The sequence below is a fragment of the Cololabis saira genome, chromosome 18 (assembly GCF_033807715.1).
Source record: "Cololabis saira isolate AMF1-May2022 chromosome 18, fColSai1.1, whole genome shotgun sequence".
Classification (NCBI taxonomy): domain Eukaryota; kingdom Metazoa; phylum Chordata; class Actinopteri; order Beloniformes; family Belonidae; genus Cololabis; species Cololabis saira.
Window position 1 is genome coordinate 3,819,377 of NC_084604.1, and position 13,015 is coordinate 3,832,391.

General features: G+C 47.0%; 1 protein-coding gene across 7 annotated transcripts in view; it reads right to left on the reverse strand.

The window, feature by feature from the left end:
• Window positions 1-6,319: 6,319 nt before the first annotated feature.
• cdc42bpb (CDC42 binding protein kinase beta (DMPK-like)) overlaps window positions 6,320-13,015 on the reverse strand; it is a 73,704-nt gene continuing 67,008 nt past the window's right edge. For 5 of the 7 annotated variants that reach the window (XM_061746868.1, XM_061746867.1, XM_061746869.1 and 2 more), the window contains 4 exons: window positions 12,394-12,627; window positions 8,293-8,401; window positions 7,493-7,554; window positions 6,320-7,393 (listed from right to left, as the gene is read on the reverse strand). In XM_061746868.1, the coding sequence (XP_061602852.1) occupies window positions 7,271-7,393; window positions 7,493-7,554; window positions 8,293-8,401; window positions 12,394-12,627 (528 nt within the window). In that variant the 3' untranslated portion in view covers window positions 6,320-7,270. The remainder of the gene's footprint in view (window positions 7,394-7,492; window positions 7,555-8,292; window positions 8,402-12,393; window positions 12,628-13,015) is intronic. The other 2 variants (XM_061746871.1, XM_061746872.1) reach the window with 2 other exon arrangements.

A 13,015-nucleotide genomic window follows, 5' to 3' on the forward strand; every position in this document is an offset into this window, starting at 1 on the left:
GACGACTGGTATGATGGAGAGACAACAAGCTTGCAGGTTGAAAACCAACTCACCAGGAAACTCAATCTGAAAGTTACTGGCTGTAAAATTACAGAGGGAGACGGGGACTAGTGTCTCCACGCTGGTTCCCATAGCAACCGCTGCGCTCACGGGTCTCCCTAAACCCCCTTCGACAAGCCAGAGTTAGTCCACAAGACCAAGAGACCAGAGTCCTCACTAACACCAGAGGACTCATGTACAAAACGTGCGGTGCACAAAAAACGTGCGTACGCCACTTTCTATGCTCACGGTCAGATGTACAAAGAATTATTTGAACGTAGAAAGTTGTGGTCTTTCACGCACACACCAAGGCTGGCGTACGCACATTTCTGAGGTTTTGTCCGTTGGCGACACTCACTGGTGATGCAGTGAAGTGCAGAATATGAGGAAATGTTCACGACCACATGAAGGACACGACAGTCCCCAATCACCAAATAAGTTACACAAGAGTGGAGCTGCAACAATCTCACAATCAACCACATGGTCTGAACATATAAAGGTCGGCGCAGGACAGCGTAACCTGTGTAAATCACAATGGCAGTACAGCTCGTGGTAGACGACTGCAATAATGGCAGGATCAGGAGGGAACGCGTCTTCAGGGACCACGCTGATTTACTGGCCCACGATGATGACTGGCTGTTCAGCCGTTTCAGATTTCCAAGAGCCATCCTCTTGGAACTCTGTGCTGAGTTGGGTCCGAGTTTGGAGAGGGACACAAGGAGGAGCCACGCACTACCTGTCCCCCTGCAAATGCTGACCACACTTGGTTTCCTGGCTACCGGGTTCTACCAGCGCGAGTTGGCAGACCGGTCAGGAATAAGCCAGTCTGCACTGAGCCGGGTAATGCCGCATCATTATTGCTTGTGCCACCTTGCACAATCTGGCACCGCCATGGCGTCACTGGCAGAGGTGGAGGAGCCAGCAGACGAGCCAGAGCCAGCACCCCCCCTTGTGCAACCCCATGCAGCTGCCATTCGGGCCCGACAACGTGTCATTGACACACTATAGATGGGAAACTCAGTCAAGGTAGTCAAGGTTCATTTTTTAACATGTTTTATTATTTCACTGATCTGATCAAGTGTGTCAGCCATGCGTGTCATGGTTCTATTTAGTTCATCAATTCCCCGACTGATTCGGTCGTGGATTTCCAGAACCGCCTGCATCAAAATGAGGCCGGTCGGACGGGCCTCAGGACTGGAGGCACCGGTGGCGCAGGGTTCCTCAGATGGGAGGGAGGAAGCTGTGACCCCCAAGGTTCCCGGTTTGGCATCATCTGAATAAAATTGTCACAATATCACTTCAGTCACTCGAGTCTATTATTTCAATACAAGCATAAATAAGTTTCCTTCACTGTGGGCTATGGTACACATTATTAATTTACCGAATTAATTTACCTTTATGTGGATGCTCAAATGAGACGGTGTCGCCCTCACCGAGGTAGGATGCCTGTGAGGACGGTCTCACTCACAATTGCGCACACGCGCTCCTCAAACGGCGTGAGCTCCTCCGTGCCTGCTCCACCACCCGTCATGGCCACACTTTGCCGGTGTGCAGCCGCTCTCCTCTTCACCTCCACCTTTATGTCCGACCACTTCTTCTTGATCTCCTGTGTGCTGCAGTGTTCAGAGCCCACAGCGTTTACGGACGCTTTACTCCCACTACCCCTAGTTTTCATCCCTACCCCTAAATTTTGCGCGTTCCCGTGAGGATAGTGGTGTCCCAATTTCTCTTTTCACCTAGGGGGAGTGGGGAAAACTAGTGTAGTGGCTATGAATCTGTCCCTACGGATCGAGGGATTTCCAATGCTCCCTAGCTGAACTAGGGCCAGAAAAATTTCCCAGAATGCTTTTCGTCGTGTTTTGCGGACTGAATAAAAAAAAACAAACATGGCGGACATTTCTTATTTTTTAGTGAATAAAATCAATATTTTGAGTTAGTTTCTGCATTAAAAATGCGTTTTGATTACATTTCTAGCGAGAAATATATATTTTACTTTCATAATATTCACTCAGTGAATGTACATTATCACTCGTTTGCCCATTGTTGCGAAGTCTTTTTCAAACCTCGCCAGAATAAAGGCTGATTTATGGTTCCACGTTACACCAACACAGAGCCTACGGCGTAGGTTACGTACCCTACGCCGTAGGCTCTGTGTCGATGTTACGCGGCGACACGCGGCGACACGCGGCGACACGCGGCGACACGCGCCGTATGCCGTACCCTATGCCGTAGGCTCTGCGTTGGTTTAACGCGGAACCATAAATCAGAAATCAGAAATCTCGAAATTTTCAGAGCAAATTTCTTAACAGGCGTAGCTACAACTGTTAGATTTCATCTATTAAACCAACATTTATCTTCTTAAATGATTTATTTCAGCCAGCGGTAATTCTCCACAGAGCTGCAGGTTTCTCCCCGGGACGACGGCGCAGGTTGACCCGGCGATCACGTCTGTGATCTGTGATCAGGGGGGATGCCATCCCTGAAATAAAAACGGTCCAAATCATCCCCCCTCAACTCCAGTACTGGGCGACGCCCATGAGGCAGCAGCACAAATATCCTCCAGGGAAACTCCTCTCAGGGCCGCCCAGGACGTGGAGACGCTCCTGGTGGAGTGGCATCTCACACCAGTTGGCAGGGGATGGTTACTCGCCCCATACGCATGGCAGATCTACAACCCAATGGGACAGACGCTGTGCAGAGAGAGCACAACCCTTGTTAGGGCCCCCAGAGCACAGGAAACTGCTCCGGCCGCCGAATGCATGCGGTAGCTGCAACGTACGCTCTCAGGGCTCCCAGGGCACAACAGATCCAGCTCAGCCCCCCTCTCTCCTGGTGGAGGGTCAAACCGTGCAAGCCGTATAGGCTGGTTGAGGGGAGAGCGTGACAGAACCTTAGGGAGGAATGCCGGGTTCGGCCACAGAGTAACCCCCGAGCCATCAGAGTTCCACCTCAGACACAATTCACTAACAGACAGGGCGTGCAGCTCACTGACACGCTTTGCAGAGCAAATGGCCAGGAGGAATGTGGTCTTGCATGACACCCACTTCAGCTGCGCCTGTACCAAGGGTTCAAAAGGAGGCATCCAGCACCAGAGGAAGATCCCGTGCTGGGGGTCTCGGGGCTCTCGGAGGAAGCAACCTCCGAGCCCCCTTCAGGAAGAGGGACACCAGACTGTGGCTCCCTACTGTGCCATTGTTGACCCTTGCATGTCGACACGATATAGCCCCCACATACACCCTCAGTGTAGAAGGAGACCGGCCCTTGTCCAGGAGGGACTGCAGGAACTCAAGGACAGTAGGCACGGAACAATGTACCGGGTCTTCACTTCGACCCCTACACCAGTCGGAAAACAACTTCCACCTGTTGTACTGCAGCCAAGTGGATGGTGCTCTGGCATTCAGGATGGTACGCCTAACTGGGTCCACGCAACTGCTCAATAGTGGTTTGGGCCCTCCAGCAGCCACACACACACAGTTGGAGGCGTTGGGGGTTGGGATCCCAGATCCGACCCCCTAGCTGGGATAGGAGATCTCTCCTGCCAGGGAGGCGCCACGTTGCACCGCGGCAGAGTCTGTGCAGCAGAGGGAACCAAGTCCTTCCCGGCCAGAAGGGGCCACCAGCAGAATTCTGTGACCCTCCCAAAGGACTCTCTGAAGTATTGGACAAATCAGAGGAAGTGGGGGGAAGGCATATAGGAGGGCTGGTGGTCTCTGCCAAGGAGAACCACAGAGGGCAGTGGGCAGGGGTGGAAAGTAACAAATTACATTTACTCACGTTACTGTAATTGAGTACTTTTTATGAGTAATTTGTAATTTTCTAAGTAGTTTTTGAAATATGTAATTTTTACTTTTACTCGAGTACATTTTGACCCAAGTATTTTACTTTGCTACATTTGAACCCCCTCACGTTACTGAGTACAACATTTCTGGTGAAAATCTTGTGGGCATTTTATTTTGGTTTATTGTGAATAGCAGGTTCCTGCGTGAGTTGGGCACTTTATTTTGAGTTTGATTACTTTGATTCTGGTTTTGGTGTTGTCGGTTGGACAATATGATTGAAAATAGTTTGCACTTTACAGTACAGGTTGTGACTGTCCTTTTTGTCCTGTTCTACGGAAGTAAAAGGATACTGAGCTCAGCTGAGCTTTTACAAGTGTGGATGTGTACTTTAATATGCCTCAAAGTTGATTAAACAACTTGTGCTGGATTTGATTCGTGACTCATCCTTTTTTTGCATTAAATAACAAAGTAACTTTTACTCAAATTACATTTTAAATGAAGTACTTTTGTACTTTTACTCGAGTAAATTTTTAGATGAGTACTTTTACTTTTACTTTGAGTAGAATTTAAGCAAAGTAAAGATACTTTTACTCAATTACAATTTTTCAGTACTTTTTCCACCTCTGGCAGTGGGTGGACACCTCTGAGGCGAAGAGGTCCACCCCTGCTCTGCCGAAGAGGCTCCAGATGGTGTGCACCACCTCTGGGTGGAGGTTGTCTGACCTCATGAGGACGTGCCTGCCTCTCAGGTACGGCAGGAAGTGCTGTAGAGCCAGGTGCACTGCACGCAGCTCCAGCACATTGATGTGTGTTGAGCTGCAGAGGGGCCTCACAGGACACACCAATGCATCTATCCAGGCGCCGAGAGCGTGGACGTCACTGGTCGCAATCAAGCCTAACATTGGGGGCAGGGGGCGCGTACGCCACCTGTACCAGCCAAGGCAATGTAGTGGCAACACTCCAGACCACCCGGGCGCCAACGCTGCGGTCAGCTGGAGCAGAAACAGCGAATGCTGGGGGGAGGGAGCGCATACGCTGCCTACACCAGCAGAGGCGCTATCGCAATCAAAGGATCCGTCAAAAAACAGAACAAAAAACAACACTACACAATAAGCAGAGCGCTAACGTTCCAGCCAATCAAAGTGAGACCATGTGCTGGGGGGAGGCAGCGCGTACGCAGCCTACACCAGCAGAGGTAACTACAAGTTAGATTTGGTTGAAATGCGGCTTCAACATGTGAAGTTAATCAAACTTCTGAACTAGTTAGTCCTCATGAAACTATCACATGTTAACAGATGACAGGGCAGCCCTTCCTGAGTTCTGTCAGGGGGGTCGACTGTCACACAACTGTCTCATTGTTAGCCTGGATCATCTGTTAAAGACCCCCATGAAGTTCCTGTTTTTGTCCAGGAAGGCATTTGACCCCTTGACCTTTGTGTTCTTTTAAAGACTTTAAGCTAAAGATGTCTGTTTGTTTCTTCATACCAAGCCTCTTTAACTGAAAATGTCACGTGTGTGACCTTTCTAACCTCGATGTCTGTTTCTCCATCCGTTTCCTCCCATTGTCCATTCACTGTTCCTAATATGGTAATGTTCCTGTCAAAGTTTCTCAATAAAAGCTGATGCAAAGGAGGAGCCAGCAAGCATTCGTTGAGAGCATCCATAAGAGGGCCACGTTGCTCTGCAAGCTCCGACTTTGCTTCCCTTCTGCAGAAGGCCTTAAAAATCATTCTAACAGTCTCTGTGTCTTTCCTGGTTATGAATTTATGTTATGTTGATTTAGGGATCCAACAAACACTTCCAAAGCAAACCTGCGCGCGAGAAGATGAAAAGAACTGATCCTCTGACGCCGCCGGAAGATATGGACTTCTCTGGGCCATCCAGGGGTCACAGGTGACATTGTTGGTTTACATACTTGAACTGCGCATGCGTGAAGGGGAATATTCAGTGCTTGAAGCACCAACTCTGGCGGTCAGCAGGGATGAAATAGAACTGATTTCATACATATGTTTGCCTTGGATCTGTTTGATAATTCTGACCCACGATGTTTCTGAAAGCAGTTCTATCAGCATTCTGGGAGCTGATTGGTCCTTACAGCATCATTAGCTGCAATACTTGCTGTTTAATCTCAATATAATACTAGTATTAATATGTTGCATAATTACAGTCATATAATTCATACAACAGCTCAAAAAACAGTTTTAATAACACTAACCCAAATCAATATCGGAATCGAATCGAATCTTGATAATCGATTCTGAATCTTAAGAATTTTAATCAAACTGATTCTTGACATTTGAATGGATCCCCAGCCCTACTCTGAACCGGGTCAAACAGGTCCTGGGTGGTCTCAGGAGACCAGCTGCCCCTCCGTCTTCTCTCTTCATCTCCAGACACGCGTCTCCGCGACGACGCCAGAACCCTTCCAGGCTGGGTTCAGGCGGTTGCCATGGTGATTAACCTGCGAGTTTCCTCAACCAGGACTTGAGGTTCTGACAAAGAGATTCTGAGCTTTCATGTTTCACAATATCGTCTTTATTGTGCATCACACTCGGCTACACTTCTGTGGTTTTATTTATTCTTTTTTGTTTCTGCTTTAAAACATATTTTAGAACACTTTATGTAAAAAGTACATCGTGTTATGTCATGTTATGCCGTTTTCCTGCAAGCCTGACAAAGCACATTGAAATAGCGTGTTGTGTGAACATGCACCTGCAGCGGCGCGGGGGGCCGGGCGCGGGGGGCCGGGCGCGGGCCCACCGGCGCCGCTGCAGGCGGCTCCGACACCGACAATGATTCTCTTCAGGTTTATCGTGGCTTCTGGCTGCTAACAGTTTATCGTTACAAAGATTCTTGTACTGGTCATTTTGGAAGAAAGGAAAGCAGTAGTGCTCGGGGTCGAAGCCCCTCCCACTCACCCGGCCGGTGGGCGGCGTCAGGGGAGGGGAGGAGACAAGAGAAAAGATCGTCACTGACAAAATAATCAAGATTATTTTTCTCCTACACAAACAACGAAGATGATGATGATGATGTGCAACTTTAACAAAACTTTAAAGTTATTTAATACAGTGTTTTTTTCTTCAGAGTGAGACCTCCGTCAGTCAATATTCAGTCTCCGTTAGCCCTGAGGCTAACACCCGCTAAAGCTCAAGTTATTTAATACAGAAGAAGAAGAACAGGAAGGGACTGGTCCCACACCCATGTCAGATAAAGGTCAAAGGTCACGCAACAGCATCAGCAGGGGTAAATACCATGGGGGCGGGGCTTCCCAGCAGGTAAAATCCAATAAAATAAAAGCAGCAAGAATGTCAGACTCACCCCGCCAAAATAAAATGGTTAAAGTAAAAGCTAAACTCTCTGCAGTCTGCAGCCTGGTGGGCTCATACAGCCCCCCCCGTCAGAGGGGGCGGGGCCTCAGCGGGGTGCAGGAGGGCGGGGTCAGGGGTCAGGGGTCAGGGCTCAGAGTCCAGGCTGTCCAGGGTCAGCTGGCTGCGGTGGGGGGAGTTGGGGCTGGGGGGGCTGCTGGGGTTGGAGCTGTTGGAGGGGGTCGAGTGTTTGGTGGAGTCTGAGTCCGGCTGGGGGGGGGAGAGAGAGAGAGGTTATTTTGAGTGTGTATCAGACGGAGAGCAGAGACTGCAGGTGTGTGTGTGTGTGTGTGTGTGTGTGTGTGTTACCTCTCGGTCCAGGTCCTGGTCCAGGTCACCGGTGCTGCGATTTGTAGCTCCTCCCCCAAAATCTGAACCAATGAACACAGACAGAAGATGACAGACAGTTCTAAGCTGCAGGTTAGACCAGTGGTCCCCAACCTTCTCTGTACCAGGACCGGTTTAATGTCTGACAATATTTTGATGGATGATTGACAGTTCATAGGTCACCTGACCAAAAGTTAGATGCAAATCCATCATTGTCATCATCGCACAAGCTATTTCCCCTTTCCTGCACGCATCAATTATGTGATAGAGGTTATAGCAACGAGAGTAGCTGTGAGTGGCTCAAATAACACTAATAAATAACATAAAATAAACAAAGTTAACGAATGGAACGAATTAATTGAACAAATGAATCACTTTTACATTGCTGTGGAGAAGAGAATGCTGCTGACCGACTGCTGGTTCCAATCCCTCGTCTCTCTTCCACGATGCTCCACAGACACTAAACGCAGTTTCTCCAAATATCTGACTGGCCTGGCTTTGTCTTTGTTTTGTAAAGACCTTGTTTCAGGTTCTTTTATACGTCATTGATTTCCATCTTGTCGCTAGGCTACATCCCTATCAGTGTTTTCTTTTAGCCTCCTGCAGCAAAGTTCAAACCGCTGCTCCCGCCAGATTTGTGTTGGGTCCCGATCAGGACCCGATCCCAACGCAGCGCTGTACCACAACTGTACTACAGTTGTGGTACAGCTGTACTACAGTTGTACTACAGCTGTACTACAGTTGTACTACAGCTGTACTAGAGCTCATCCAGGTGTGTTTACCTGAAGCCGTGCGAGTGATGTTAGACTTGCTCCTCTGTTGCCTGGAGATACTGGACAGTGGGCGGGGCTTGTCTCTGATGGCATCATCCTGGGAGGAGGGCATCACACTCTACACACACACACACACACACACACACACACACACAGCAGATTAAACCTGAGACTGCACAACGTGATTGTAGATTTAAGGTTGTTCATCTTCTCACACTGATGATGTAACGCGCTAAACTTAAAGTTTGCTCTGTTACCGTGGCAACGCGCTCTCTGTCCATGTTTGATCACCTGTCAAACGCGATACTGAAGCTCCAACAGGTGCCGGGTTCATTTTTGTCCATGAAACCATTACGATTCAGGATTCTAGTCTGAAATCCAGACTTGGTGAATCCAGAGTGAACGCGCTACAAGAAAAGATCAAATCAACTAAACCCTGGACCCTGCGTGTGGAAGCGCCCTGGAGCCCCGCAATGTGCTGGAGCCCTGGGAAGCTCCTGGGTGGGAAACCCCAGCAGCTGCTGCAGTTTTTACGAGCAGCTGATCCCCTGAGGGGGGGGGCAGTACTGAGCCTTCCTGACTACATCATTATTGGCTGGAAAGATGTCAAACGACAGGTTGTGTGCAGGAACACGTGCGCACGTCCGGGTGTGAACATGGGTTTGTCAGAGCTGTGTGCGAGGCGCCCTCTGGTGGTCAGAGCGCAGAAGAGCAGCTGGCATTATCTCTGAACCGTCAGTTTACTTCAGTCTGTTACCATGGTAACTGACTCAACACGTGGTTTATCCCCGCCCCCGAGTGTTCCCAGGATCCACCCAAACATCCAGGAAGTGATGTGAGTGTTAAACATGATCTACCTGAGGCAGGAAAGGAACCTGGCCTTAGGATGGATCAGTGTGATCAGTATTGGCTGCTCTCTCAGCTCCCACTCTACATTCCTGTGTTTCCATGTCAAACAGTTGTTCAATGTTTCATTGGTCTCCGTGCTCCTTCACTCGCCAGTTCTCTCTTCCTGTCACTGCACGCGTGTCTGAATGTTCAGTAATCCCTGGCTGTAACCAGAGGTGGTAGTAACGAGTTACATTTACTCCCTTACATTTACTTGAGTACGTTTTGGGAAATGTTGTATTTTTAGGAGTAGTTTTGAATCACTATACTTTTTACTTTTACTTGAAGAAGAAACTGTTACTCTTACTCCGCTACATTAGGCTACGTTGAGCTGTTACTTTTCTTTTATCCCTTTTTTCCGCGTACGCGTCAATCTCATGACATCACTGAGTGATTCTTTGGGAAAAATGTTAGTTTTTGCATGTTTTGTCACATTTACACAGACTCAAACACACACAGAGTTTCTATGAGTTCATGTTTGTTCTAGTTCTGCCTGGTTAAAAAAGAAAAGTACAAAGGTTTGACATTTTGTGCTACTTGTGCTTAATTTATTTTTTTATTCTTTTATGATTTTATTATTTATTAAAGAACTTGAATTTACTTTAAGCTTATTTTAATTTAAGCTATTTTTTAATTTTTTTATTCATTTTAATTTATTGTTATTATTTTGTTGATTTAATTTGCCTGAAGATGATTATTTTAATTTAAGCTATTTTTTATTAATTTTAATTTATTTTATTATTGTATTTATTTAATTTGCCTGAAGATGATTATTTTGTACTTTTGTCTGTTTGAATGGTTGTGTTAAAAAATAAATCAGACGTTACTCAACAGTTACTCAGTATTTGAGTAGTTTTTTCACCAAGTACTTTTTTACTTTTACTCAAGTAATTATTTGGATGACTACTTGTTACTTCTACTTGAGTCATATTATTCTGAAGTAACAGTACTTTTACTTGAGTACAATTTTTGGGTACTCTACCACCTCTGGCTGTAACCTCTGGCTGTAACGCCACGTGTCGCTGCTTCACGGATCTGCATCGTGCATCGTGTTCTGCATTCTGCGTTCTAAATAAGCTGCGTCTGAAATTCCATCCTTCCACCCTAATGAGTAGCAAAAAAGTATGAGAGATTTTTTAGCGTCCGAAACATTAGAACGTACTCAATAGTATGTACTATCCATACTCATTCTGGAGAAATGTATTAGTGTGGATTGATGGACACTAGCTAAGCAGAAACTTCCCACAATGCAATGCAGCGGTGTTTGGTTGCTAAGTCCTGCGCAGATACTTGGCCACCAACAAAAGTGTTGGATAACGTTAGCGGTACCAAGCAAAGCTGCAGCAGCAGCAGCAGCATCACGCTACCATTCAAATGTGAGGAATTAGGTGGGATTTCGCTTTGGTTTCCATAAGATATTAACCAGATGATTCATCATCGGCCAGGATAAACGGGAAAGAGCCGAGCGGTGCTGCTACTGCTGCTGTGACAGGAGTTGTTACCATGGTAACAGCTGCTACTGCTGCTGTGACAGGTTACCATGGTAACAACTCCCCCTCCCAACGGCAGGAAGTGCCGTGTGGCTCTGAGTAGTACGTCCCAATTAATGCATACTACTGATATTTACTCAAACGTTTGCCGAACTAAAGTATACTTTTGGAGTATATACTGTTTAGTATGGCATTTGGGACGCACCGATAGTCTCCTCGCTTCTTCACTTCCTGTGTCAATAACGTTGGTTGCTTAGCAACAAGCTGAGAACGGCCAATGAGCTTCAGCAGCAGCTCAAGAACGGGACCTTTGATGAATCGTTCATTACAGTCTCAGATATAATCCATGTCGGTTTAGAAGAATCTTTTTGCCCAGAAGAAAAAAGAGCGACAAAACGACCCATAACTATGTTCTTCTCTGGTAAAAACACCCCTGCACCACGGCTTTAGGAGAAAAACACGTACAGAGTCAGGATGCAGCGGCATCAGAAGAGCAGTGAAATACACACCAGTCACTATTTGTCCTACTGTACTTATTGTATTTTTTTTCATAATCATTTTTCATTTTCTCCCGTTCAAATCCAATTAATCGGATCGTGGTGGGGCTGATCTCAGCAATTTGAAGACTTGTATAATAATTGAAAAAAAAAAAAAAAAAAGATTGCTACTTCACGGATTTCACTTATCACTGGTTCTTTTAGGAACGTAACCCCGCCAAAAACCAGGACTAAAACGGGACGATCACTGCAGCTTACTCCGCGTTGCCATGGTGACTCCACCGATGATGCTTTCTACAGTCGCGGTAACTCAGAGTCAACAAACTCCTGAAAACTCCTGAAACCCCAAACTCAGTTTGTAGAGTCAGAGTTAGTTAGTGGACGTGTGCAACCAGAACGGGATCAGCACAGGTGAACGCTGCCACACATGCTCTACATGCTTCACACTCAGGGCCTTTACATGGGAACTTTAATTCCTCTTTAATTCAGAATTAAAATTAAATCAGATTCAAAATGAGTAAAAATTACCATGTAAACACCTAATTCCGAATGAAAATGGCCATTCAGAATTAAACTTAATTCCGAAGTAAGTGGTTGGTTTATTCTGATTTTAAATCCTAATAGAATAATTCCACGATCATGTTTACACTCATTCTTCTTTAAATTAATTCCGGTCTTTCTGCTCGTTCCCTCGCCAGTCTGTCTCCATGATCTTTCAAGTTTCAAGATGCAGCAGCAGTAAACGCTGGTCAAGAGCAGAGACCATTTATTTAATAAATAGCTTGGAGGACCTGGAAATAATTAAAAGAACAGATGGAAACAGGAAACATAAACATTGTGAGCTTTTCAAAGTTGTAGTGGCTAAGTTAGTTTTTCTTCCGGTAGTTTAACTTCCGGTCCCCCCCCTATCCAATCAGAACCTTCCCAACCCCCAGACCTGGAGAGGAATTGGAGAAAGACCATCAAACGTGTTTTCCATGTAAACCTCAATTCAGAATTACTATTTCCATGTAAACTCGAAGGGAAATAGTTTAATTCGGAATTATTTAATTCGGAATAATTAATTCAGAATTAAAAATCATCATTGTAACCGTGGCCAGTGACCAATCAACTAATCAGGATGTAGCGCTCAAGTCACATGTCAGCCATGACTTCCTGTTTGTAGAAGGACCTGAAGGTGTCAGGGCCACCATGTGACCCGAACGGAGAAAACAGGGAAAGATCTGCGGGCCTACCCTTCCCAGAGAGGAGATGGAGGGAGAGGAGGAGGAGGAGGAAGGCTGCAGGAGACTCTGCTGGGAGGAGGAGGAGGAAGAGGAGGCCTCCTTCTGCAAGAAGACGCCGGCCGACGCCGACGTCATGTGATAGATGTGCTCAAAGTTGGAGGGGGGAGAGATGAGGGTGTGACGGGAGGAGGAGGAGGAGGGGGAGGGAGACGGGGAAGGTGAGAGGGAGGTGAAATCACCAACCTGAACATGAGGGAGGAGGAGGAGGAGGAGGAGGAGGAGGGGGGAGGAAGGTGCAACACGGGAAAAGAGGAGAGAAGAGAGGAGGAGTCAGTGTGATGAGCAGAGCAGTCCAGGGGTGAGGTCGAGGGGGGGGGGCATGCCGGCAGGAGGAGGAGGAGAAGAAGAGACGGAGGAGGAGTCAGGGGGATGAGCATAGACGTATATACGTATACGCCTCATGACATTCTGGAACGTAATCCAGCGTGGCCGCCATCTTGGATGGGTCTCCTCACTCCAGGCTAAATTAACTACACTGGAGTTACAGAGTTACAGTTACAGAGTTACAGTTACAGAGTTACAGTTACAGTTACAGAGTTACAGTTACAGCCAGCACACGCAAGAAGCTGCA